Genomic DNA, 27,336 nt, shown 5'->3' with positions numbered 1-27,336 from the left:
CACCTAGAAAGAATGTTTAACCACATATCTGGGTATCCCATGGTCCAGTCAAGTTGACACATAAAATTAACTATCATAGGGGGTGTTACTGGCACCTGGGGTAGAGACCAGAAAGCTGCTAAACATCCTACAATGCATGGCACAACTCCCCACCCTCTCAACAAATATCAACAGTGCCAAGGTTGAGAAACCTTGATTTAGAGGATGTCCAAGATTCCTTTGCTAACCTTATTTCTCTTGCCAAAACCAAAATACATGATTATCCTTCAATTTGCAGCCTTCTTGACCTAAAACTTGGTACTGTTTTTACCAATATGGCTGGAAAAAAATATACTCAGTGGATGTCTTGTTGAAATAAAATACACTCCTAAATCAATTTTCTATTTCACCAAAGAATCTTTAATCACAGAGGTGAACACTAGAAGTAACATAATGAGAAAAGAAAATGAACAATGTTCTAAGAAATCAAACCCATAGCTGTCAAACACAAGTCTACATAATTCAGTCCTGGAAAACATAATTATTATCTGTCCACCACAGACTTAGGCTCCATCTCCAAGTAATGATCTAATTTTTTTTTTCATTTACAAAATTAAAAACAATTCTTCATATACATTCTGTCTTGGTTCTTTTGCGTATTATTCCTTAGGCACAAATCCAAAGCCTGCTAATAGTGGGGAATTAAACAGGACCAGTAAATACCATTCCAATATAAGGAGACCTTTGAGAATAAAATGTTATAGTTGGAAGCCAGCTTGCCGTGGTTGGAATCGTTGCTGTCAGTTCGGGAAAAAAACTCTCCTTAGGTATATGCCGAATGCTGTCAGCTGCTGTCCTCAAAGCTGCTACTATTTCGGCAAAAATGAAAATGCATAGGGCTCATGGGATCAGATACATAGCCTGCATGAGAAAAGAAGTTCAGTTGTTACTTACTAGTCTTTCAGTACATCCCCCAATTTTTTATTACCAGCCTGAACCAGGCAGGTCTTCCAGATCATGTGAACAGAGAATCTGGACAATGGTTGCTGGTGAGTGGCTGCAAAGCAGAAGCAACATTTCAATGAAAACAGAGAGCTGAGACCAGGCAAATATGAATGATGAATGTCTAATTCGGACCCAAGCTGGCTAGGTGGCATTTTGGGTTTGGAGTAAAGAAGGGTACAGCTCAGGCAGATGGCATGCCAGGCTGGCTAAAAGCACAGGCCTTCACGTCAGGCAAATCTGGGTTTAAGCACGGATTCCACTACTTGCTGGCTCTGTGACTTTTGTCAACTTAAACTTTCTATGCCTCAGTGTCTTCATCTGTAAATGGGAGAAATAATAGCACTTATTCATAAGGTCGGCAATGCACCTAAGACAATTAGCACTGTCTGATACCCAGTGAATGCTAAACAAACAATGGCTATAGAAAGGAAGGTGGAGAGAGAGCAGTAAAGAAAAAGGAAAGAGGCCAGGCGCAGTGGCTCATGCCTGAAATCGAGCACTTTGGGAGGCCCAGGCAAGCGAATCACGAGGTCAGGAGATCGAGGCCATCCTGGTCAATATGGTGAAACCCCATCTCTACTAAAATACCAAAAATAGCCAGCCGTGGTGGCACATGCCAGTAGTCTCAGCTACTCGGGAGGCTGAGGCAGGAGAGTCACTTGAACCCAGGAAGCAGAGGTTGCAGTGAGCCGAGATTGCGCCACTGCACTCCAGCCTGGTGACAGAGCAAGACTGTCTCAAAAAAAAAAAAAAAAAAAAAAAAAAAAGAAAAGAAAGGGAAAGGAAAGAGCCTTTGTTTCTCAAACCAGATGGCTTTGTTTGTTTTCTTCTCCCAGGTAGCCCAAATTTTAAAGGTAGATAACATTCTCAGGTCTAAATACCAGTGGCATTTGATGCCCTTTGAAGCAATAGCTTTGGATGTGTCCAGAGAATGAACCTAGTGGCTCAGGATCAGGCCACTGTCCAAGAGAACCACAGGGCTATGTATAGGGAAGCAGTTTTCTTTCCACTCTGAAGCAAGAAAGCCATTCATTGCTTCTGTGAAAGTGAGTAATTTGTCAATAGCTATTGCTGCTTTTGCTTCCCTTTGATAGCTGAGTTTTCATAACCAACCCAGTCATCTACATTTTCATTAAGACCCCTAGCAATATGCAGTTGGATAGACATATTTATTTTCATAAGAAAGGTCTCTGTCAAAATATCTTAGGTAGCACATAAACTCTCTTGAGAGAAAATGCCACTGATAGTGATACTCCTGTCAACTGGTATCTCCCACTCACTTCTTTTGGAACTGGCTCTGGTCAGATGTGAGGAAGGTTATGATGGGGCAGGATGAGATGATGGGCAGTGGGATATGTATCAGCGAATCTAAATTCTGTGTAGACTAAAACAAAATCTACCTCCTACAGCAAAATATTTTCTATATCCAGGCTAAAAATGAGACTTCATTTCAGGCACAGATAGATGCTTTCATAAACCTGTAATACTTTTATGACCATAATCAGCCTTCTAACATACCACATGCAATTTTACTGGCCTGTGATATTCCAGTGCCTCTTGCCCCATAGGACTCCAGTGGAAATTTGATTGTGGACATATATCCCACAAGGCTGGGTGGGCTCTCCCCTCAGGAATGAGCAGCAAAATCAGTAAAGCATTGAGGCTAGCATTTATTGTTGATGCCATTATTGCCAGAATGTAAGAATAGATGTGTTGGATTGTGGACCCAGTCGGTTTAAGAGGAACTCAACTGAAATTTGACCATAGGCTTTAGGAAAGGACTGAACCAAGTCTGCATGTTTTGTTACTTTAAGGTAAAAGATCTCAGGTATAGAGAAAACAGCTATGTGTTTCATTTCATCTCCATTTTTGAGCTCTGCTCTTTGGCAGCAAAGCAGAGGGAGAAGCAGCCCATAAAATTGCTGTTATATTGCAATCAGTTTGGAAATAGAATAAAGGGCAATTAAAGGGTTCTTTCCTGTGTGATGTGATGCTCCTAATGGGAGATATCAAATGTATCTTCTTTTATGTTTATAGGTACTCTCACTGCATCCAAACACTCTCATGTTTTCTTCCATCCCTGAGACAGATATGCATAGGAAAACCCAAATTTTGCATTATTACACCACATTTGTCTTACTTCTCCATCTTGGGGGGATTCTTCTTTAAGAAACAAATTAAGTTAAAGAAATGCTTCATCTTGAAACCTCACCACTAAAGGAAAGACTTCTGGTCAAAGCACATGTTTCAAAGGATGCTCTATATTTTGTGGTTGTGAAGTTACATCTGTAAAGGTTTGAAGAAACAATATTATATCTATTAAAAAATGTGAGGATGTGACACTTGGAGTGCATTTTCCCCTCAAAACGATCTGTTACTGGACTGGCCAATTATGTTGTAAAGCTGATGATAAAAAGCACTCATCTGCATTCTAGACACGTATTGGGAGTCAGAAGCACAAAGTTTCCCTTTTTTTAATGTGCCCAAGTAGTTTGTCTGCATCCATTCAGAACATATATTTTTCTTTGTTTCTGAAAAGGTTTCTAATACCTTAGGTAATGAGTCTTTGCAGATGAGGTGAATTGGTGAGGATCCCAAAGCTGAAGGTCTCCTGGGTCTCTTGCCCCCTATCCAGGATCACATCATCCAATTTATTCTTTCCCAAACCCAGCTCTTATAATAAATCTGATCTCTTTAACTGACAGACACTTTTTCAGTTCTTCATATAGTCAAAGGAAGTAGCAGTGGATAAATGGGCCCATTGTGCTAAAATTCCAATTAGACATAGTGCCTCTCAGGCTTAAAGGTTGGTAAAAGGACATCCCAGCCCTAACACATTGATATGGCAGCTGATGATAAAGGCAATTGTCCACCCTCTGGCTTCCAGAGGCCTGAAAAAACTTTGCTAATTATTTCCAAGAGCTTTATTAATTCTTTCTGAAGAAGCCCTGTGTAAAATGGATCCCATCAACTGTCCTCACCGCCTCTCCAGCTGTTTGAAGGAATGGCCGGATTTGCACTTTACCCTTGAGTGCTTGGCTAAAGGGGAAGAGCTCTCCCAACACATTATGTCATTGTGAAAATTCATCTCTTGTTTTTCCTCTCCCTGCCTACACACACTTAATGTGGGGCTTAGAAGCAATTGACTTAATAAAATGTTGACAAAGTATTTGGAATATCATGAGAAGAAGGAGTTTTTTTTTTTTTTTTTTTTTTTTTTAAGAGTTGTACCTTTTTCTATGTACACAAACACAAACAGGCATTCACAAATAATCACACATATACTTACACACTCATGCACACTCCACACATGCTCACACACACGTTATTAACCTTAAAGGTAAATGAGTCATAAAAGACATATAAAATCAAATTTTATACTTTTACATTTTTAAAGCATCTGCCATTTTGGATATTACAATATGCAATGTTTTCTCCCTTTTCGTTAAATAGATATCACCTTCCTAAGGGTAGTTTTCTTAACAAACCTAACGAATCTGTCTACTTACCATATTTGTCAATGGGTGAGTATTGAAGACTTCTTTTCATCTCCTCCAAAGACAGACCTTGAGAGGAATGTTGTCCAGCACTGGAAAATTAATAAAACACATAGTTTCACAGTGTGGTGATTTGATAATAACACTTTTATAAACACAGAATTTTTCCACTCAATATAGATCGTAGAGAAATGGCAAAGTGATACAAAGAAGCTTTTATCTTAAAAGTGATTAGTTGGGAAAGAGTTCAGAATTATTTGGTTTAAGTCATATCTAAGTGCGAATCCTGGCTCTTATGCATAGGTTACAATTTCTAGCAGTATAACCTCAGGTATGCCACCCTTTCTGAGCCTCGGTTTATTTATCTGTAAAATAGGAAAAGAACATAAATAATTTCCAGTTTGTGCTTGTAATCCTTACTAAAAAGAACTAAAACAAGAACATTATTATCTTAGTAATAATATAAATAAAACACATCCCAAGAAGCATTATTATATTATTTTTATGATAATGATAATATATAGTGATAATATTCATTACATGATTCTTTTGTGTTTATATATATTACTTTACATATAATATCATTTCCTTATTTGATAGATAACAAAACTGACACTGGAACAATTAAGTAACTTGTCACACAGGTTGGCTAATAGTTCATCCAGGATTCAAATCCAAGTCTTTTAGATTCCAAAGATGATGTATTTATCTACCATCAAATATGAAGCTCTTCCTGATTCCTACCTTCCTGACCCTTCTCCTTTCTCAAACTCCTCCTGCTCTTTTGCCCATTTGGCAAATGGGGTCACTTTCTTTCCAGTTCATTTGACTCAAAACCTGAATTTATCAAAACCCTCATCCTAAAGTCTACATCCATCAGTTAATTATATATCTATTATCTCTCTTGAAGCCATTCATCATTTGTCATTCTCAAAGCAACTACTCTAGTTCCCCCTAGAACTTCACCATGACTGTAGAATAACTTTTTTTTTTTTAATTATACTTTAAATTCTAGGGCACACGTGCACAACGTGCAGATTTGTTACATACGTATACATGTGCCATGTTGGTGTGCTGCACCCATCAACTTGTCAGCACCCATCAACTCGTCATTTACATCAGTTATAACTCCCAGTGCCATCCCTCCCCCCTCCCCCCTTCCCCCTCCCCATAATAGGCCCCAGTGTGTGATGTTCCCCTTCCCATGTCCAAGTGTTCTCATTGTTCAATTCCACCTATGAGTGAGAACATGCGGTATTTGGTTTTCTGTTCTTGAGAAAGTTTGCTGAGAATGATGGTTTCCAGCTGCACCCATGTCCCTACAAAGGACATGAGCTCATCCTTTTTTATGGCTGCATAGTATTCCATGGTGTATATGTGCCACATTTTCTTAATCCAGTCTGTCACTGATGGACATTTGGGTTGATTCCAAGTCTTTGCTATTGCAAGTAGTGCCGCAATAAACATACGTGTGCATGTGTCTTTATAGCAGCATGATTTATAATCCTTTGGGTATATACCCAGTAATGCTATGGCTGGGTCATATGGTATTTCTAGTTCCAGATCCTTGAGGAATCGCCATACTGTTTTCCACAATGGTTGAACTAGTTTACAGTCCCACCAACAGTGTAAAAGTGTTCTTATTTCTCCACATCCTCTCCAGCACCTGTTGTTTCCTGACTTTTTAATGATCGCCATTCTAACTGGTGTGAGATGGTATCTCATTGTGGTTTTGATTTGCATTTCTCTGATGGCTGGTGATGATGAGCATTTTTTCATGTGTCTGTTGGCTGTATGAATGTCTTCTTTTGAGAACTGTCTGTTCATATCCTTTTCCCACTTTTTGATGGGGTTGTTTGTTTTTTTCTTGTAAATTTGTTTGAGTTCTTTGTAGGTTCTGGATATTAGCCCTTTGTCAGATGAGTAGATTGCAAAAATTTTCTCCCATTCTGTAGGTTGCCTGTTCACTCTGATGGTAGTTTCTTTTGCTGTGCAGAAGCTCTTTAGTTTAATTAGATCCCATTTGTCAATTTTGGCTTTTGTTGCCATTGATTTGGTGTTTTAGACATGAAGTCCTTACCCATGCCTATGTCCTGAATGGTGTAGAAGAACTCTTAATTCTCCCAGCCCTCAAGCCAGTTCTTTCCATTTCAGTTACTAGTATTACATCATTCAGTTACCTTGAGCCAAAATTCTTGGAGTCATCCTTTGTAATAGCATCTTTCTCTCACGTTTCTCCCTCAATTCAAGTTTTTTAGCTCAGCCTACAAAACATAATCCTAATCTATCCACCTCTCTCCAGCCTCAAGGCCTAGACTAATCTTTTTCTTCTTTGGGCTTTTCCAGTTTGCCACCTAATTGATCTTCCTGCTTTCACTTCTGTCTCTATATTGTCCATTCTTCATATATTATCCAGGGTGATCTTTTCAAAATATAAAACAGATTACGTCATTCACCTACTGAAAACTTTTCAATGGCTTCCCAGTTCATTTAGAATAAAATACAAATGTTCTACCTACAAGGTCCTGGTCCTGCCTATTTCTCAAACTTCAACCCATTCCCCTCTCCATCATCTTTTGCTAAATACTTCTTTTTGGCATTCTTTCTGCCTCTTGAACCCTCCAAGCTCTTTCCCAGTTCAGAGCTTCTGCATTTGTTAACTCTTCTTGTAATGCTCTTCTTAATAAATGCAAATCCCCTTTTGCTGAACACTTGCCCTGCCTTCATCTATCACTGCCTCCTCTGCCATTTAGGCCTCAGTTCAGGCCTGGGACAGTCACAGATCCTGACCACCACTCTGAGTGAATACTCCTCTGCCCATGGCCACTCTCTATCACATCACATCCCTTTATTTCCTTCTTTCAGAACTATAGAAAATTATCTTGTTTATTTATCTGTTTACTTATATACCCTCCATATTCTTTCCACACAATGAGGGTGGGGACTTGTCTCTCTTGTTCCCTGCTGTATCTTCAACACTCAGAACAGTTCCTGGTACATAAGAGAAGCTTAACAAAGAGTTTTTGGAGCATTTAATAGAATTAATAGATCCTTAAATGACATTCTCTCCCCAGTCATTCAGTACTCCCCCTAAAGGGTCCTATTATAATAAAAACCTTACCACAGCATTCCCCTGCAATTCCCCAAGCCGATATACCAAGTTCTCTATAGCCCTACATGTGTCTCTGTGTCTTGTATTCTACAATTCCTCAACACATTTTTTGCCCAAGTTCAAGCCAGACTAATAAACTGAATTTTTCAAACATTCCTCAGTTTTCTCTTCTCTATGACTGTGGCTGAGCTGCTCTCAACTGCTTGAATATGCTTATTTATCCCTGACAGGAAGCAGTATAGTACTATGGTTAAGAATGAGCATTGTAGTGCCAGACCCCTTGAATTTGAATCCTGACACCATCACTTACTATCTTGGCAAGTTATTTAACCATTCTATGCCTCAGTGATGCAACTATAAAATGGGAATTATAGCAAGACTTAGCTTATAAAGTTAATCATGAGACTTAAAAAGAGTTAATAAGTTTAAAGCACTTTGAACATTGCTGAAATTTAGTAAGCATTCAATAAATGTTACCTACTTTTATTATTCTTCAAGGTCCAACTCAAAGTTGGCATCTTCCTTGAGGCCCTCTTGAAAACTCCCAGTCAGAATTAACCTCTTCCTCTTCCATATCCCTCTAGAACCTGATAATTCTACACAGTACTCATCAGAGTCTGCCTTAGTGTAGAATTATCTGTATTTGTATGCTAGTGAACCTTCTTAGACAGATAGTTCCTGGAGGTCAGAGATTATGTCTGACATCTTTGGATTTCCCACAGGGGTTAGCCAATACTTTGCAAATACTTAAAATAAAAGTATGTTAAATTAAATAAAATTAGATTATTACAAAATGTTCATTTAAAGACATCAGATTTTCCTGAAAGCTAACATCAGTTCACACTGATTAATTTTTTCTACCTGCCTTAAAAATGACTGCGTCTTTGGCCTCACTTCCTTAAGCTATAGAGTAGACACGCTTTTTTTTTTTTTTTTTTTTTTGAGAGGGAGTCTCGCTCTGTCGCCCAGGCTGGAGTGCAGTGGCCGGCTCTCAGCTCACTGTAAGCTCCGCCTCCCGGGTTTACGCCATTCTCCTGCCACAGCCTCCCGAGTAGCTGGGACTACAGGCGCCCGCTGCCTCGCCTGGCTAGTTTTTTGTATTTTTTAGTAGAGACGGGGTTTCACTGTGTTAGCCAGGATGGTCTCGATCTCCTGACCTCGTGATCCGCCCGTCTCGGCCTCCCAAAGTGCTGGGATTACAGGCTTGAGCCACCACGCCCGGCGACACGCTGTTTTTTTAGAAGAAAGCAATGCTTAAAAAAAAAGACAAAGTATTGACTTAAATGGGACATGATGTGTTCTCAATCAACATTAAACATGGCAATAGAATATCACTCAAGACATTTTTCAAAATGTAATTTCCCTTATTAATAAGACCTAACTTCTTTAAAACTCTATCTCCTTTTAAGAAATGTGCTATACACAGTAGTCTTGGCAACACAAGATAATAGGAAATCAATATTTTATCACCAAAATGGCTATCTGGTTTCCTCTAAATAAAAGCTCATATCCAAGCTGCTCTGTTTGTTCAGTTGCTAAATGCAATCCATGTCAGGGGACTTAACCTTTTTGCCCAAGAGATAGATACCACATAGTCTGGCTCCAGATGCTGTTCTAGGATGACAGACAGATGGAAGCTACCCATGGCCAGGTCAAACAAAACAGAACCCAGACCCTGATCAATGGAACTAGCTGTTTCAACCCATGCGCATCCCAGACTTCAGCAAGTGTTTCACAGATGCCCGGGTTTAGAAGATACATCAGGACCTCTATTTGCTGAAGTTGTGGTCAGTGAAAATAAGGAACTTACAGCGATGCAGCTGCCTCAAGAATTCAACAAAAGTAAATGCGAACTAATGACAGGTAAGGAAAGCACTCAATTTTGCAAGTATTTCAACATTGCTGGTCAACTAGGTAGTCTTCCTTATGCTAAAATGATGATCTATATCACAGATGGCCATATATATGAATTACTAGTTACTATATGGGTAATTTTGTGCATGTAAAATAAAACTTTATTTTATAAAAAGAGAGTAACAGTCTTTAGGTTAGTTTTTGCATACTACCATGTTATATTAGTATGTATTATTTTAGTGCTAATTCAAATTAGCTCCATGATGTATACATAAATATAAACATTATCATCAGTCACTGTTTTTATAAAGGTACATTAGGATATGAATAATTTATTAAAATGAAGAATAGAACCAAATTTTTTAAAAAATATTTTTACTAATTAATTCGTGCTTTAGGGGTATAGATGTCCTAGTGAACATCTGCCAATTAGACCAGTTCACACTCAAATCCACAATATGTAAACTGTATTTTGGAGTGTGCATGCCATTTAGGCCATAGCTTGTCAGAACAAACTAGCCTGTTTGCAAATGGTCACATTGTCTGTGAATGAATTAATGCACCCTGGGTAAAGACAGGAACCAGGGCATTTAAAACTAATGGCAGAAGAGTGAAGAATAATAGGAAAAGTGCTAGAAAATAATATATCCAAATATAGCCTCAACTCCCCAAAGCAGGAGTAAGACAGAGCCTACAAACTAGGCTAGTGAGTTAATGTACATTATAGGCAAAGCTTCAGAAAGGAATGATTTAAACAGAAGTTTTCCACACTCTTGGAAAAATACTGATTCCTAGGAGCTACCATGGATACATTAAGAAAAGAAAATCATTCTAGATTTACTTTATTATATTTTTGGTGAAGATAAATATAAAGGGGAAATCAATAGGCTAGAACATACAACTGGATTCTAGCAGAGTGTTGGACAGAATTACTCCTGACTGCTTTGTAAGTAAGAAGGGGAGATCGGTGCCAGATGACAAGTGGTTAGACTGAATTGTGACTGACTGAATATCCACAATTGACACAGTCTTCAAATGGTGAAGGCATTTCATATAGATGACATTCCCACAGAGTTAAGTTGAGCCTTAGACATCGACAACAATTAAAACAAAACACAGCACTTCCTAAGATTAGAACTGTCCAAAAATAGATTGAATTGTTCTAGTAGGGGATACTGCTCCATCCCTAGAAGTCTGTAAGCTAAGGACTGAAGCACCTCTTGGCTGTAGAGGGATCCAGGCACCTATCTGTAGAGGGATCCAGGTGCTGTAGAGGGATCCAGGCACCTACCTGGAGGTCACAAGATGTGACGAGTGACGTTCCAGATTCCTCCATTTCTTACATTCTGTGATTCTTTTTTTGTTTGTTTGATTTGAGATGGAGTCTCTCTTGGTCATCCAGGCTGGATTGCAGTGGTGCAATCTCGGCTCATTGCAATCTCCGCCTCCCAGACTCAAACAATTCTTGTGCGTCAGCAGAAAAGTAGTTGGGATTACAGGAATGTGCCACCATGCCCGGCTAATTTTTTGTATTTTTAGTAGAGATGGGGTTTCATCATGTTGGTCAGGCTGGTGTCGAACTCCTGTTGATCCACCCACCTCGACCTCCGAAAGTGCTGGGATTACAGGTGTGAGCCACAGCGCCTGGTCACACGTGATTCTTTAGAAGGCATTCGTGAATCATGTAGACTTTGAGAAGCTAGCTTTGGCATGTTGGAAAGGCAGAGTGAGATTACACAGTCCCCATTTAGGCAGGAGACTTTTATCTTCCTTATCTGACATGTCCAACATTTGGCCAGGGCTGAATGCCTGATTTGTACATACATGCCACAGTGCATCTGGCTATACGTTACCACTGCTACTCAGCGTGCTGTTAGTAGCTTTTGTCTAAATACATTTCATTTGAAATGGTAACTGAAACATGCTATATGCCTGAAGGAACCATTGCATTTAGTGCTCCATTTCAAAGGAGGAACTACATTGGCATTTAAAATGAAGCAAAGGAAACTGTAGAGAAACCACTTTCACATAAACGCATCGTTAAGGATTTGAATGACAGGTTGTGTAAGGCTGGCACTAGGAAATCCAGAGTTGCTTAACAAGAATTCTTATATAAAAGAAATTTGTAGAATATTCATGTTGCAATGCTTACAGGATAGAGGAGATACTCCTAAAACTCTATGCAATTTAATCCAAAGAGATATATTGTTAAGCAAGTCCCAAGAAGAAATACAAAAATAATGTCTGAAGAGACGGGGGAATTCTGGTGCCATCTCTTTAGTGTGGTGGGACCAGGCAGTGTTACAATGAATCCAAATGGCCCCATTTAGAGCCTTGAAAATAGACAGTGTTGTGGCTTCCAAACTATAGCCTGCCAAATGTTTTTGGTATTGGAGCAATGAATCGTGGTTTTGGCTGTGGGATTTCATGAATTCTCAGAATATTTGCTAGTGCCACAATTGCTTCTGACTGAATTGCATTCCAAAGAAGACTTCAGATGGATATGCAGTCCAAAAGGAATCATTTTTTAAAATTACGTTCTTCTGAGTGTGGCTTTTGCAAACTTGGGAACTTTGATTTGATGAATTATAATAGATGTATACTATTTTACATGGCTTGAAAGTAAGAGTGAAATTAAAACAATTAAATAAAAATAAAGAGACCTAGAACATTAAGTTTGACTATGATATAATAATAATTTTTTATACTTGTAGAAGGCTTTATAGCTTGCATACACTTTTCTATCGACTAGCTTGTAACATTTTTACAAAACCCCTGTGGGGTGTCTGGGAAGGAATTAATTTCACCTGCGTTTTGGGGATGCACAGTCAGGCTCAGAAAGTTTGAATGACTTGCAGAAACTCACAATGCTAGCCAGAGGCAAAAACCTAACTTGAACAGAAGTTTTTCAGACTTTCATTCCATACTCTTTCTACTAAAACACACTCCATTTAATAATAGCACATGTCAAACTATTCTTCAGTTACCATTTGGAGAGCTCATTGAATTACAGAGCTGATAATAAGTTACAGAGTTTTGGATTATGTGCATATGAAGATGAACACCAAATTCTTCTTAGAGAAACATTCCTTATAATCATAGCAAAATCAGAATCAGCTTTCTCATGTTTGCTTGATCTTTAAAAAATGATACTTTCCTTTATTCAACAATTGCTTGCTGTTACCTTGCTATGATGCGAAAACATGAGATACACATGCACTAAACTTTCTAAATGAGAGATTTATTATTCCTCTCAACCCTCTGATCTTTCGTAAAATTTTCTAAGCTGCATGCATGGATTCATCTTCCTAAACACAGCCTGGGCTATGTAGAACAGAAAACCATTAGGTTATTAGTGTGATTAAAGACTTCAGGCAAAATTTTCTTCCATTCAAATTGGTCCAATTAGTTTTTATGCAGCCAATAATGCCCTCAGGCTACCTGTACCCCGGAAGATTTAGCCATTTGGATTTTTAATAAGGCAACACCACTTAAGGCCTCACAAGTTTGCAAACATGTTTTGTGGTTTATTGCCATGTGTCATAACAGTGTTACCTATGTGATAATATTAGCACCAGGATCAATGGCCATATGCACACTTCTCCCCTTCTTCATGAGGAATATCTCCAAGTCAGAAGTTATCTCTTATACTCAAAAGGAAACACATACAATAATACCTGAACATAATTTCAGTTCTTTGCCCCAATCTAAGGAACTAATACAAAGAAAAGGTGGAGAACCAGCTTGCTGAGATGCCTAATAAAGGTGTTTACACAAGGATAATAAATGTCTTGCCATAGAAAAGGCTACTAGAGTCATCTGGCTCATCCTTTTGGCATTTAGCTGAAAACAAATAGATCTATTTAAAACAGATCTGTCAGACGAGGTAAATGCCTTTCTATGCTTTGCAGTGTCTTTCTATGCAGTCCACCTTTCCTCTGGCCTAAAGAGTAAGATGATATTTCTATTAGAGACAGGAATTTATTTGGCCTAACTTTGAAATGGTCCAGTCAGACTCTTATGAATGACCATTTGCTAATTTATCAGTTAAGTTCAACATGTTTATTTATTCATGATTTCATCCTGGCTGTTTTCAAAGCATTATTTTGTTTTTGTCAATATTTCCTACTTGACAATGTCCTAAATTGAAACAAATGTATTGCTCCCATTACAGTGAATGGGCAAGGGCAAAAGCATTTAATGTGGCCAGAGGTCAGTGCAAAATATCTCTTTCAGGAATATCAAACCCATCAGTTTTCTTTCAATGGCAAATGTCCCCAGGCTATAAAAGAACTGAAAGACTTGGCAACCAGGTCATGGTTCTGCTTGAGCCATTAGGCAAATATCCAAGGTCTCAGCTTCCCCCATTTTTAAAGGAAAAAGCAATTAGGCAAAGAATTATGAATAAGGAAAAATGCAGTGAGAACTTAAAGTGTGTATTAATTCCTAGATGGCTCATAAATTATTAAAAGGCTCAACAGTAACCTGACAACTCTACCACCTATCAATTTACCTACTAATTTAAGCAGGTATAAATGAGTCAGCAGTACAAACCATTAGGAGGCACGCTTTGCACGCCTTGACTGCTAAAACTGAGGAACATCCTCTATAGCAAAATCTTTCATAGCCCTCCGCTTCTATACTATCATTCAGAAAGAAAAAAAAAAAAGTTTTGAGTTCTTGGGTTCTTGGTAGCATGACAGTCATAAGGCCTACTCCTTAATTCCTCATTTTCTCACCTACCATTTTACCAGGAAAGAAACTGAGGTCTTGAGAATTGAAGTAACCTATTCCAGTTCATATAGTAAGGCTGTAGTGAAATAGAGAATATAACCTAGAATTCTGATCTTCTAGTTTTATTTGATGATTTTTATTTTTATTTTTAAGGAGAGTAGGAAAACAAAATTGTTTCATACCTGCTAAGTGCCAGGGACTCTACTCGATGCTTTACAAAACTTACAAAATTTGCCCCACCTAACAACCCATTTTATATATGAGGAAACCAAGGCTCAGAGAGTCTATGTCTTATCTAAGATAACTCAGTTGTAATTCAAACCTAGGCCAGGCAATTATTAAATCTTTTCCAACTTAAACCTGTTGGCTCTAGAAGTGATTCTCAAAGTGATGTCTATATCCTTATCTCTCTCCCTTTTTCCGTGACTTTTTATCAAGCACAATGCCAGGAGCTGTGCTCTGTATTAGGAATGCAGACATGAGTGTGATGGACATAGACCCTACCCTCTGGGGTAAATAGAAATGTAGACACATAATGGCTGGGCACAGTGGTTCATGCTTGTAATCCCAGCACGTTGGGAAGCCAAGGCAGTAAGATCTCTTGAGGCCAGGAGGTAGAGGTTGCAGTGAGCTGTGATCATGCCACTGTTCTCTAGCCTGGGTGACAGAGTGAGACCCTGCCTCAAAACAAGAAAAAACCCCATAGACATGTACAGGTAAACTTCAACACAGGAGAAGAAGGGACATGCTCTAAAGACACTCTCCTTATGCAGAGAAAATGAAGAACAACCCTGGTTCACAAGGGGTGGAGTCATCCAGGGATAGAGCAAGGTAGGGGCATGTGCAAAGACTTTGGAATCAAATGTCTGAAGTGAATATATGAACTTTCTTTAAAAAACCTTTTCATTTAAAAACTCTTAAACATAAAGAAAAGTTGCCACAAGTATACAGTGTTTATTTTTCTGAACCACTCGAGAGTAAGTTGCCAATCTAATGCCCATCATCTCCCAAATACTTTAGTGTATTTCTACAATAAAGACATTCTCCTACATAACCACAATACAATCATTTGATTCTTCCATCTACCCTCAGACGCCATTCAAGTTTTGCCAATTATCTCAATAATGCTTTTTACAGCAAAAGAATCTAATTCAGAATCACATGCAGCATTGAGTTGTCATGTTTCTTTATTTTCTTTCCGTCTGAAATGGTCTCAGTCTCTACTTGAATTTCATAACCATGACATTTTTGAGGATGACAAACCAGTAATTTTGCAGAATGTCTTTCAATTTGGTTTTATCAGAGGTTTCCTAATGATTAGATTGAAATTATGCATCTTCGGAGGGAAGTATCACAGAAGTGACGTTGTTTCTTTCGTTGTGTCCCATCACATTTTGATTTGTCTCATTATTGTGTTGTTAATTTTGATTACTTGATTGAGTGATATCTGATAGGCTTCCACAGTATAAAATTACTCTTTTTCTCTTTGTAATTAATAAGTATTTTGTGAGGAAGTACTTTCAGACTATATAAATATTCTGCATCTCAGACAAATTTTATTTACTTCTATCATTTATTTATATCTATATGAACTTACAGTTATAATTTTATTGATGTCCTGTCATTATTTATTTTGATAGTCAAATTAACTCATAGTTGTCCACCTGGGGTGCCTTTGCTATATCCCTTTGATATATCACCATCTTTCTTTGTATCTCTCTACTTTCTGGTGCAAGATGTTTCAGGCTTATTTTCTTGTTTTGTACTTGTCTGAGCCTTAAAGCCTGTCATTTCTTCAAGTGCCTTGTTTCCTTTTGGTAAATAATAGTATTTGGAAATGAGGATCAAGGTACCAGGTGTGATCCTGCGGATGAAGTGCCGCTCCTCCCAGGCCCTCTCATTTAGCAAGCACAGCTAGAGCATATGTATGAGAATACATAGGTGTGTAAACACATTTAGACTTCACTCTGTCAAAGCATAAGTTTCCAGCAACATCTCCAATTCCAAACTAACAAGCCGAGTGGATTCTAGTTTTCATTCTCTCCATATTTACAACACCATTCTCTGACAGTGAGAAACCCAACTCCCATTATCCTAAATATATTTACTTATTTGATCATTGTCCCCGAATGTACAAATCTCCCATTGCTGTTGCACCCTTTCCCCACTCCAACACACACACAGATATCCTCCTTTACCCACAAGGGCTCCAATATCCCACACCCATGCGGAAGGCTTCCTCACTCTCATGTGTTCTGACACCCACACGCCTATTCCCCACCTGCCTGCCCCAAGTGGGTCCGCTCCTCACTTACCTGGGGATCCAGCACTCAGCACTGTACTATGTCCCTATGCCATGCCTTCCTTACCCTGCTCAGGCTCCAGTCCCTTGCTTGCACTGGGCAGCCTGCCCACACATACACCTTCTTCACTACCCTTATGCTCCAACTTCCTTCCACCAGGCACTTTCCTGTGCCCATGTCCTTCTTAGCCTGCATGGAAGCACAGTGGCACTACTCTGTAGGATGTCCTGCTTACCATGCTTGGGCTCTGGCCTTACTTGAGCCACTGTTCTCTCCACCCTTCTCATAGATACCCTTCTTCCTGGGCTTGGATTCTGATCTCCTATGCCAGGGTGCTTTCCCATGTGGCTACCTTCTTTACCATACTTAAGCACTACCACCTTGGCTGGGCAGCCCCAACCTCCTGTGGAAACTCTTTCCTTCTCCCACTTTTGTTCTGACACCCTATGCCAGGCAGTGCCACCCATCACTCCCATCCACCACACAGACATTCTCCACACCTTACTTGGATTCTGACATTCTGCTCCATATCCACTGGGGAAGTCCACCTTACTCAGCCCTGTCTAATGACTTTGGACTAAATCATTCATGAAGGGAAGGGAAGGGAAGGGAAGGGAAGGGAAGGGAAGGGAAGGGAAGGGAAGGGAAGGGAAGGGAAGGGAAGGGAAAGGAAAGGAAAGGAAGGGAAAAACAGTAACAACGGTGAAAGTTTTAAAATGCTAATCAGATCATGTCACCTCCCTGATTACAATCCCTCAATGGCTGACCAACACATGTAGATCAATAACCTAACACCCTGTCTGATAAAGCCCTCATGACCTGGACTCTATCTAGTTCTGGAACTTCATCTTGTGCCACTCTGCCCTGTCTCCCCTCCCTATCCACCATGGTGGCCTTCTGGTTCTCCTTTTTGCTCATGCCTTAGAAACCCCACATTTGCTTTTCAGCTCTGCTGAATGCATTTCTCAGAGTCTTCTTATGGCAGACTTGTTTTTGTCATTTACCACCTCATCTAACCTTGTGTTTCCTATTTTCTCCTGTGCCTTGTTTCTCAGTAAATATGGATTAAACAAATGATGGAATGAATGAATGATGTTTCCTCTTCTGCAATTTTATTCATGTTTATCTTTGTCTGTTTACTCTGATTCTTTTTAACAAAGTTTGTGGTCATTGCTGAACCTCCTTTCATTTCTTTAGCCACTGCTCAAGGATGAGCCGTATGAGTCTCCGTGTTCCTGGCACTTCCCACAGCACCTGGCACGGACTAGTAAAAGTGTTTATAGTGACCTGAAGGTAGCCTTCGTATTTTTCCACAGGGAGATGGATTTCCAATGTATACAGTTTTGGGGCTATGTGACTTGAACAAATATAGATTTTTATGCTTTTAGAGCAGGCAGGGATCAGCAAACTTTTCCTGTAAAGGACCAGACAGTAAATATTTTAGGCTTTGTGGACCATATGGTCTCTTGCAACTACTCAACTCTGCTGTTTCAGTGCAAACACAGACATAGATAATATGTAAACAAATGAGTGTGGCTGTATTCCAATAAAACTTTAGGAAACAAGCAGGGAGTTGAATTTACCCATGAGTTGTAGTTTACCAATCTCTTTTTTAGAGTGTCAGAGAAGTCCTATATGTGTTGCTCTCCTAAGCTGCCTTTTACCTTTGGGCCAAACAATGATATCTCAGTGAATGTAAGATCTCCATTCTTCTTAGATTTTCATAGCTTCTCCTAGGAGAGGAATGTTAAAGACTAAAATGCATGAGCTAATGGAAAACAGAAAAAATACCCAATTTATATTGATTTAGTGTTTACCATATATTAGACATGTAGAAATTGCATTCTCACGTCATCTTCATTGCAACCTAATGAAGAAGATGATATTATTATTTTCATCCTATAGCTGAGAAATTTGAGACTTGAAGAGCTCAACCAACATGGCCAAGGTCACAGGTTATAAGTCGTAGAACTTGAATTTGAACTCAGGTCCATCTGAGCCCAAGCTTTTAACCACTACTTTATACTCATGGCCACTGGGTAGTTACATAAATAAAAATCACAAAACCAATTTTATTGATGGAAGATAAAAGCAGCAACTAGATTGGAGCCTACAGAGCAATACATATTCTTTTCCCCTATTGGATTGAGGAAAGTTCAAAGGCCATCTTTGTTGATTTTAGATCTCTGGGCTCCTTTGTGTGAATTCAGATCCCTGCAAGAAATTCCATGTTCCTTTGTTCTTTATGACAAGCCAGTCTGAATGGGAAGGTTTTAAAACTCCCTAAACTCTTTGAACATGTAGAACATTGATCTTCACAAACCATTTGAAATACCCTAAGGAGGTTGCAAAATTACAAGCAATGTTTTTTTGTTTTGTTTTGTTTTAAGTGAATGTATACCAAACCTCTGGGACCCTTTGCTTCATCACACAACACCAAAGCTTTCCTCTCCTCCTCTGTGTATTCTTTGCTGTCAGACCCTGAATAAAAATGATATTATGTAGTGGGGGTGCCTTGTTCTCATTGAAAACCTCTTCTCTTGCCGGTAATGTGGGGGCTCTTACCCCACTCTAGTGTGAAGTGCTGTGATGCTTCTTTGAATCCTGGGGCAATCCAAGGTTTGACACTTCCTGCTGGGCCAGCTGCTGCTCTTGGCTTTTGTATTGACAGGAACATGACTGTGGATGCTGTAAGAAGTACTCTGTGGCCTTCTGCACAGCCAGGCCTCCATCATCATATTTATATTGGTATTTATTAAGCTTTAATATGTGGCACACCAGAAGCACATTCCTTCAGAATAGGAGTCATGCTTTGTTACTTATCTCGTAGCCCTGGCATTTGGACACAGAGTTTACTTGCAACACTTATTTTAAAAATAAATTTGGTTGAACTGAGCTCCTGGTCATTTCTTCAGCCTCATCTCTCAGACTCAATGTTCTATGCAGGTTGGCCAAGTGGTCAGGAACTTGGGGTGTGAAGCTGACTGAGCCAGTTTTCAGTCTGGGCATCTCTACTTCCTAGCTGCTGGCCTTGAGCAGATTATTTTACCTTCCTGTGCCTCACATTCCTTTTTTGTTGCATGAGGACAATAACAATACTTATCACATATGTAGTTATTTGTGAGAATTATATGAGATGGTATACATGCAAAGTGCTTAGAAGAATCCCTAACACACAGGAGGTGCTCAGTATTAGCTATCTTATTATTGTTGTTATTATTCTCATTCTCATGTATGCCTGCAGCATTCTTTCCTCCCCCTCTTCCACTGGATAATGCTACTGATTTTTCAGCCCTCAGCTTCCCCAACACTTGGTTAGGTGTCCTCTGTAGCATGTTTTATATCACACTGAAGAATCTCATCTTTCATTCTTTGTCTCTTTCCCCAGTATCCAGCTCAAAGCCCATGCTAAGTAAAATACTTACTATATAATTGAATGCATAGAAAGTAGGTATAAAAGAGCAAATTAATTGGCAACCTCTCCTTCCAGCCCCAAAGTACCTCAGCCAGAGCAATCCTTTTAGAAACAACCCTAATGATGTTACCTCTCTGCCCAAACCCCTGCAGTGGCACGCATCTCAATCATAGTAAATCTCCAAGTCTTGCCAGTGGCCAGTCCCCTTTCATGATGTGGTCCCCTTAGTTCCTTTTTTTTTCTGTTTCTTTTTTTCCTTTTTCTCTTTTCCTTTCTTTTTTTTTTTTTTTTTTTTTTTTAGACAGAGTCTTGCTCTGTCGCCAGGCTGGAGTGCAGTGGTGCGATCTTGGCTCACTGCAGCATCCGCCTCCTGGGTTCCACAGATTCTCCTGCCTCAGCCTCCTGAGTAGCTAGTATTACAGGTGCCCGCCACCATGCCCAGCTAATTTATGTATTTTTAGTAGAGACGGGGGTTTCACCATGTTGACTAGGATGGTCTTGATCTCCTGACCTTATGATCCGCCTGCCTTGGCCTCCCAAAGTGCTGGGATTACAGGTGTGAGCCACCACACCCGGCCGTGGCCCCCTTACTTCCCTACTTCATCTCCTACTACACTTACCCATGATTATTTTCCTTCATCTGGCCTCCTGGCTATATTCTCTAAATCTGCAGACATAATCCCACCTCAGAAAATTTGCACTTGCTGTTCCTAGAACTTGCAAAGCTGTTCCCCAGGGACTTGTGGTTCTCTTGTTCACTTAATTCACGTCTTTGCTCAAATGCTATCTTCTGGGTGAGGCTTTCCTTCACCATTCTGTTTGAAATTGCAAACTACATTGCTTTCTTCACTCCCTATCCTCCATACCTACTGTAATACTATATAATTTACTTTTTAAAAAGTTGCCTGTCACTCTCCTCCCACATTAGAATAAAACCTCCATGAGGGAAGATATTATTTTGTGTGTTTTATTTGCTGCTGTATCTCCAGAGCCTAAAAGTAAAAGCTTTAGATATTTGCTAAATGAACGAATACATTAGATTAAAGTATGCCCATTGCCCATAGAACCAAGAAAAATGACAAATCTTTTATGAGCATCATTCCAGAAGAGATTTATGTGACCTTTTCCTAATGCATTTTCCTGTACAATTTTTTAATAGGGAGAAGCTGTGTGGAGATTCCATAGCGAGTCACCAGTTGGCCCTATATACCCCAGCTGTGACCACAGCCAGTGAAACTCCACAGCAGCCCGGGATTCCACACAGTGTCAGGTGCAGAATACTTGCACTGTGCTATAGGCCAAGCCCCCTCTATTTCTGGCAGGCCCACAGAGCTATTCACTTTGCATGTTTCCATAACCATCTGAATAGGGCAGAGATCAGGCTGTTAAAATTCCCAATGCACTCTTCAGAATGCCTCTAAATACTTCTGATGGTAATTGCCACACAGTTACTCTGTGTTTTGAAGACTTTTCACATAAAAGAATTCACTGAAGCTTTTGTGGACACTGCCACCAAAATTACTGGATTGTGTTTGCGGCTGGCCACAGTTAGGCTCTTGACAAATACCAATGCTTTGCAAAAACAATTTTTGGTGAAAGCAACAACTCCACATTCACTCACGCCTTTGGAATTGTGGCTTGATAGAATTGCCTTGTTCTCCATATGGGCACAGGGAGTGGAACATCCCACACTGGGGCCTGTCAGAGGTTGGGGAGAAAGGGGAGGGATAAAATTAGGAGAAATGCCTAATGTAGATGACGGATTAATGGGTGCAACAAACCACCATGGCACATGTATACCTATGTAACAAACCTGCACGTTCTGCACATGTATCCCAGAACTTAAGCATAATTTAAAAAAAAAAAGAGAGAGAGAGAGCAAACCACATGCCACAGGGCACTGGTTCCTCAAGACCAAAGAAAACCTCAAAAGTTGTATTAGCAATTACCAACAACTATGTATTGATCACCTACTGTATGCCAGACCAGACACTGCCAACTGTCAGGGCCTGGCATACAGTAGGAGCTCAACCTCTGCAAAGCTAGACTCACAAAGAGGGCAGAGCTGAAGTCTAAATTTTCACTGAAATTACTATAAGCAGCTAATGGTCAGGCAGAGTCTACAACTTTGAGGCCCCCCCCTTTTTTTTAAGTCAATCTCTTTCTCTCTTTCTCTTTCTTGTTCTTGCTTTGGACATTTCAAAAAAAAAAAGAAAGAAAGAAAGAAAAATCTTACACAACAGCCAACTATATTTGAATACACACACAAAAGAAAGGAAAAAAAAGAATTGCTTGTTCTCCTAGATACGTGTATAGAAAAACACAAATATCATGCTCAAAATTTGATGATACATGTCTTTACAAATCCATATGAAGTATCAAGTGAGTTAATGTCTATAGATGTGCTTTCTGAAATAATAGGTGTTAGAAAATTTATTTCACATACAATTCCTTATTTAATCTTCCCAGCTCCTCTGTGGTATCAGTATTATTATATATTTTTTTCTTGAAGAAACTGAAGGGCAAATTGGTCAGGTAACTTGCCTCAGGTCACCTGGCCAGTAAGAGGGAAGAGAAGAATCAGACAGAACCCACACTGAGGCGCATTGTTTTTCTGTTCCACAACGCGGCTGTGTTACAGAAACCTTGTGATCTGCTGTAGTGAATGCTTGGGGTGTCCCCCCTCATTAGTAATTTGGATTCTTCAATTTCCAGTGGACAGTTGGGCTTGGAGTTAGAAGTGTAGGCTTCTGATCATGAACCTACTGAAGCTTTGGATCATGCAGCGCTGGATTGTAAGTGTTCACAGTTTAATCTCAAATTCCTTCTACAGGCAAAGTTTCCACTAAAGCCAGGGGCTAAGGTAGAAAGACTACAGATTTTCAACCTAACAAATACACCAGTTTTAATCCAGATTTGAATCAAATGATCAATATTCCAATCAGAAAATGAATCATGTTATTCTGGGATTGCTTCCTGGGGTATTTCTCTCTCTCTCTCTCTCTCTCACACACAAACACACACACACACACACACACACTTTAGGGACCAGAAAAACAGCTACTTACATTTTGGGAATATGCGGTAAAAAGACAGATTCTCTCTTTTTCATGCTACTTTTTAAATGTATAATACCCTCAGGAGTAGGTCTTCTATACCGTGTGGGGAGAATTAGTCATGCAACTCCTACTACAAATATTCCCCAAGCACCATTCTGGAAGTGTACACCTTGGTCTACCTTTTAATATGAGACACCAAGCTGAAAGGAAATCCTGTCTAGGGAACGGGTAATCTGAGCTGCTGCAGGTTCCCATAGGAACGCTAGGAACTCACTGCCTTTATTTATGCTCATTTGCAGCAGCTGTCTCCTTTGGATTCTGGCTCTTAGCAAGTACAAGCAGCAGCTCCAAGAGCAGATCTGTACTAAATGTCTCTCTTTGAAGCCCTTGAGTCCATAGCCTTCTATTTGCGTCTGGCCCCGATTCATCAAGGGCCTGAATGCTTCACCTGCTATATTAAGTTTCCAATAGCACCTGAACCAGATTTTTTTAAAAAAAGAACAATCCCTGGCCAGCGAATCAGCATGAGAGCATTGGAAAAGTGATAAGGCAGATAGTAATTACTGCCCGTCATCTATTATTGGAGGGATGTTGATATATCTCCCTCATCTGAATTGTTTTGACTCTACCTGGATCTCAGTTACCTGTTTAGAAGATTAACAACAGTTGGATGCAGCCCCAGAATCACTCAGGGCTTTTGAGTAGTTATAATTCATAGCAGAAATGGCATTATGAATAGACCTGCACAGGCTTTAAAGAAATTCTGACTTATTCTCAGGGATCAAAACACTTAACATTTCGGTAGAAATAGCAAGAAACATTCACTCACACATTTATTCATTCATGTATTCATTTATTAGACCCTGTGCCCCTCTTATCATAAATGTATCATGCTTTGCTGCAATGGCTTGTTCACCAGCTCTGTGAGAATAGAGACTGGGGCTGTCTTGCTGACACTGTGACCTCCGTGCTAGGAATGTAGTGTCTCTTTACCAATCGTTTGCTTAATAAAGGAAGGCAGAAAGGTAATGAAAAAGGCTTTATGGAAATAGTAGCATTTAATTTTGACTGCATATATATATATATATGTGTATATATATATGGACATTATCTAAAAATATTCTGAAGTTGAAGCTGTTGCCCAAAGAAGATATATATATTATATGTGTATATATATATACACACACACATACATACATACACACACATACATAAAGCATTTACATGTATGTGTGTGTGAGAGAGAGATAAGGTAAGGATTTATTGTACTAGAATACATATTTCATAAAATAGTTAACATTTATTGAACAGTAACTATGTGCCAGGCATTGTTTTAAGTGACTTACATAGATTGTTTCATTTAATCTTCACAATAACCATGAAGTAAGTATCATTATTATGCCTGTTTTATAGATTAGGAAGCAAAGGCAACTGGAAAGAAGTGAATGAGCTTGGGTAAGATCTCACAGAGAAAATGGCAGTGCCACAATGTGAACCCAGCCAGTCTTCCTGGGAGCACATGTTCCTCATCACTATGATATACAACCTCCAAATATATCCTAAGATCAGCTCTACAAACTTCTATGGTGATGGAGAGAGGACATTATCTAAAACTATTCTGAAGTTGAAGCTGTTGCCCAAAGGAGAAACAGCTGTAAGAACACTCTGTCCAGTCAGGGCATCCAGAGCAGAGAAGGTGGATCTGTGCTCCCAGAGATAGGACCCCCACACTGCCACAGGGACCCTGCAGACTATTCAATCTTCCCTTCACCTCTGCTCCCATGTCACCACTATTCACAACTGTGCAGATTAAAGCTCCAAGCAATCCTCCCCAAGATGAGTCAGCTCCACATATAACTACCAGGTCTAAATTTCATAAGGGGCCTCTTAGCCCTGTTACACCCACCCCAGCTGCTTAAACATGTTGCAACTCAAAGGGGACTGTTTTCTTTATCACGGCCACATAGACCAAGTCCCAAATACCACATAGTATGCCCCAGATCTCCCTTCCTTCTTCCTTCTCATTTGTTCTCAGTGTCTTAAAAATGGAGGCAGACCATACAGTTACCATTTAAAGAAGGATTGATTTTTCCCATTTTTTTGAAGTTGGGAGACAAAAATGTTGGTGTTTTTCCAAAAATTTTGGAAAGGGAGGAAGGAAAAGGTGAAAAGAGACAAGCAAGGACTGAGGGAAAAAGAGCCAGAGGCAGAAGAGATAACAGGGAAATAGACGGATGGATGGGCCTCAGAAATGAGAAGGTTGATTTCTCCATCCAAGGTAAAGAGAGGAGAATCCATGGAGTCACAGAGAGACTGGAGGGGCTGAGGAAGAAAGGTGGTGGAACTCATGCGAGGTAGTCTCAAATTCTTCAGAAAAGTCAGAGGCGAGGTCACTTCGATTCTGTACATGTATTTAAATACCATATCTTAAAATTTCACACTCAAGATCCCAGTTCAGTCTATTCTTTTGAAAAATTGAATTATCATTTATAATCAAGGTATATGAGGATGCAGATGCATAAGAATGACACTATGGACTTTGTGGACTCAGGGGGAAAGGGTGGGAAGGGGGTAAGAGATAAAAGACTACAAATTGGGTTCGGCGTATACTGCTCGGGTGATGGGTGCTCCAAAATCTCACAAATCACTGTTAAAGAACTTACTCATGTAACCAAATGCCACCTGTTTCCCAAAAACCTATGGAAATCAAAAATTAAATATATAAATGAGCTTGGGCAAGATCACACAGAGAAAATGGCAGTGCCCAAAGGAGAAATAGCTGTAAGAACACTCTGTCCAGTCAGGGCATCCAGAGCAGAGAAGGTGGATCTTTGCTCCCACAGATAGGACCTCCACACTGCCACAGGGACCCTGCGAACTATTCAATCTTCCCTTCACCTCTGCTGCCGTGTGTGTGTGTGTGTGTGTGTGTGTGTGTGTATGTGTGTGTATATATATATACACACATATATATGTATATATTCTAGGCATAGATAATGAACTTTTCACAACAGAATGACACACATTATAAACTTAAAGCTTTGGCTTAACTATAACATATCTTCATTACAGTTACTTGTCCTTACATTAGAAAAATTTCATGTATAAAATTTAATTTTCTTTTAAAGATATATTCTGTGGGGTTATTTTATAAGACTATTTACTTTATAAAAAAAGATTCTTAGAAGTTTTTATCTCCATTATTCTGGCTTTCCTATGATTTTAGTTTAAAAATCAATTCAAAAAATTATACTTTTAAAATAAGGTAATTTGTTTTAAATTGAAGACTAAATACTCCTTAAATAATCCATATTTGTAAATGTTGTCTTAAAAACACATCCTTTACTTATGGAAATAAATTATATAAAAGCAAAATATGTGTTCAAAACACTAATATAATAATTTTGAGCTTAAAAAACAGATACTGTTTTGAAAACACTATTAGCGATGGATTATGAAGCCTCTGCACTGACAGTGTGCTCTCCAGCTAGGTATCAGGTAAAACATGGGAACCATAAGCTTCGTCACGATTAGTAGAATCCACTAAGATCTGTAAGCAGTGGGAGCCATAGAGCCACCCTAAAAAGGAGGTATATTGGGGTGGGAGAATCAGAGATCCTTGAGGTAAGAATAGCATCTCAGAAGTGACCAAGAGTCTATAACTGCCCTTTAGATACATTGATCCCTTTAGGTAAAGAAGAAGAATGAAAATGCTGTGGAAATCTCATAAATAAAAACAATGAAATGAGTGAACAGTAAGAGGCTATGTGGAAACAGGAGATGAAAATAAATATAAAAGTAGAACTCCTTTCAATTTCTATTAATGACCTAATAATTCTTCTAGGCATCCAACTGAAAAGCAGACTGTCACATCTGACAACTCTTTTTTCCTTCATCAATCAGCCAACCCTCTTCTTCTACTCCACTGGGCCAATATTTCTCAACATCTATTATCATTTCTCTGCTTCTTCTTGACTTACCTGGGAACCTCCTGGTCCACCATCTGTCTTCTAGTAACCTGCACACAGCTGCCATATTCATCTCCTAAAAGTGCTATTCTGGTGAGGTCACCACTTCCTCAAAAACTTTGAATGACTTCCCACCGTATGCCGACCACAGTCAAAGAGTTACTTTAAGTACTAGCTAGGGCAGTGGTTCTCAAAGTGTGATGCCTGGGACATCAGCCTCCCCTGGGAACTTGTTAGAAATTCAAATGTTTCACTCTACATCACACCTGCTGAATCAGAAACTCTGGTAGTGGGCCCAGCAATTTGTGTCTTAAAAAATTTCCCAGGTGATTCTGGTGCATTTTCAATTTTGAGAGCCACTGGCTTTGTGATTGAGACAATGAACTAAGACGTCTTAGTTTTAAATCCTT

At 39.4% G+C, this 27,336-nt stretch overlaps 1 protein-coding gene across 8 annotated transcripts in view; it reads right to left on the bottom strand.

The window, feature by feature from the left end:
- Positions 1-378: 378 nt before the first annotated feature.
- Positions 379-27,336, bottom strand: part of TNNI3K (TNNI3 interacting kinase) — a 301,755-nt gene continuing 274,797 nt past the window's right edge. For 3 of the 8 annotated variants that reach the window (XM_050766119.1, XM_050766416.1, XM_050766500.1), the window contains 2 exons: positions 4,494-4,573; positions 379-900 (listed from right to left, as the gene is read on the bottom strand). In XM_050766119.1, the coding sequence (XP_050622076.1) occupies positions 824-900; positions 4,494-4,573 (157 nt within the window). In that variant the 3' untranslated portion in view covers positions 379-823. Of the gene's footprint in view, positions 901-4,493; positions 4,574-21,520; positions 21,598-27,336 lie in introns of those variants that run through there. The other 5 variants (XR_007720751.1, XR_007720754.1, XR_007720811.1 and 2 more) reach the window with 3 other exon arrangements.

Source organism: Macaca thibetana, chromosome 1, assembly GCF_024542745.1.
Source record: "Macaca thibetana thibetana isolate TM-01 chromosome 1, ASM2454274v1, whole genome shotgun sequence".
NCBI lineage: Eukaryota > Metazoa > Chordata > Mammalia > Primates > Cercopithecidae > Macaca > Macaca thibetana.
The sequence above is the reverse complement of the archived record's forward strand: the minus strand, read 5'-3'. Positions and strand labels throughout refer to the sequence as shown.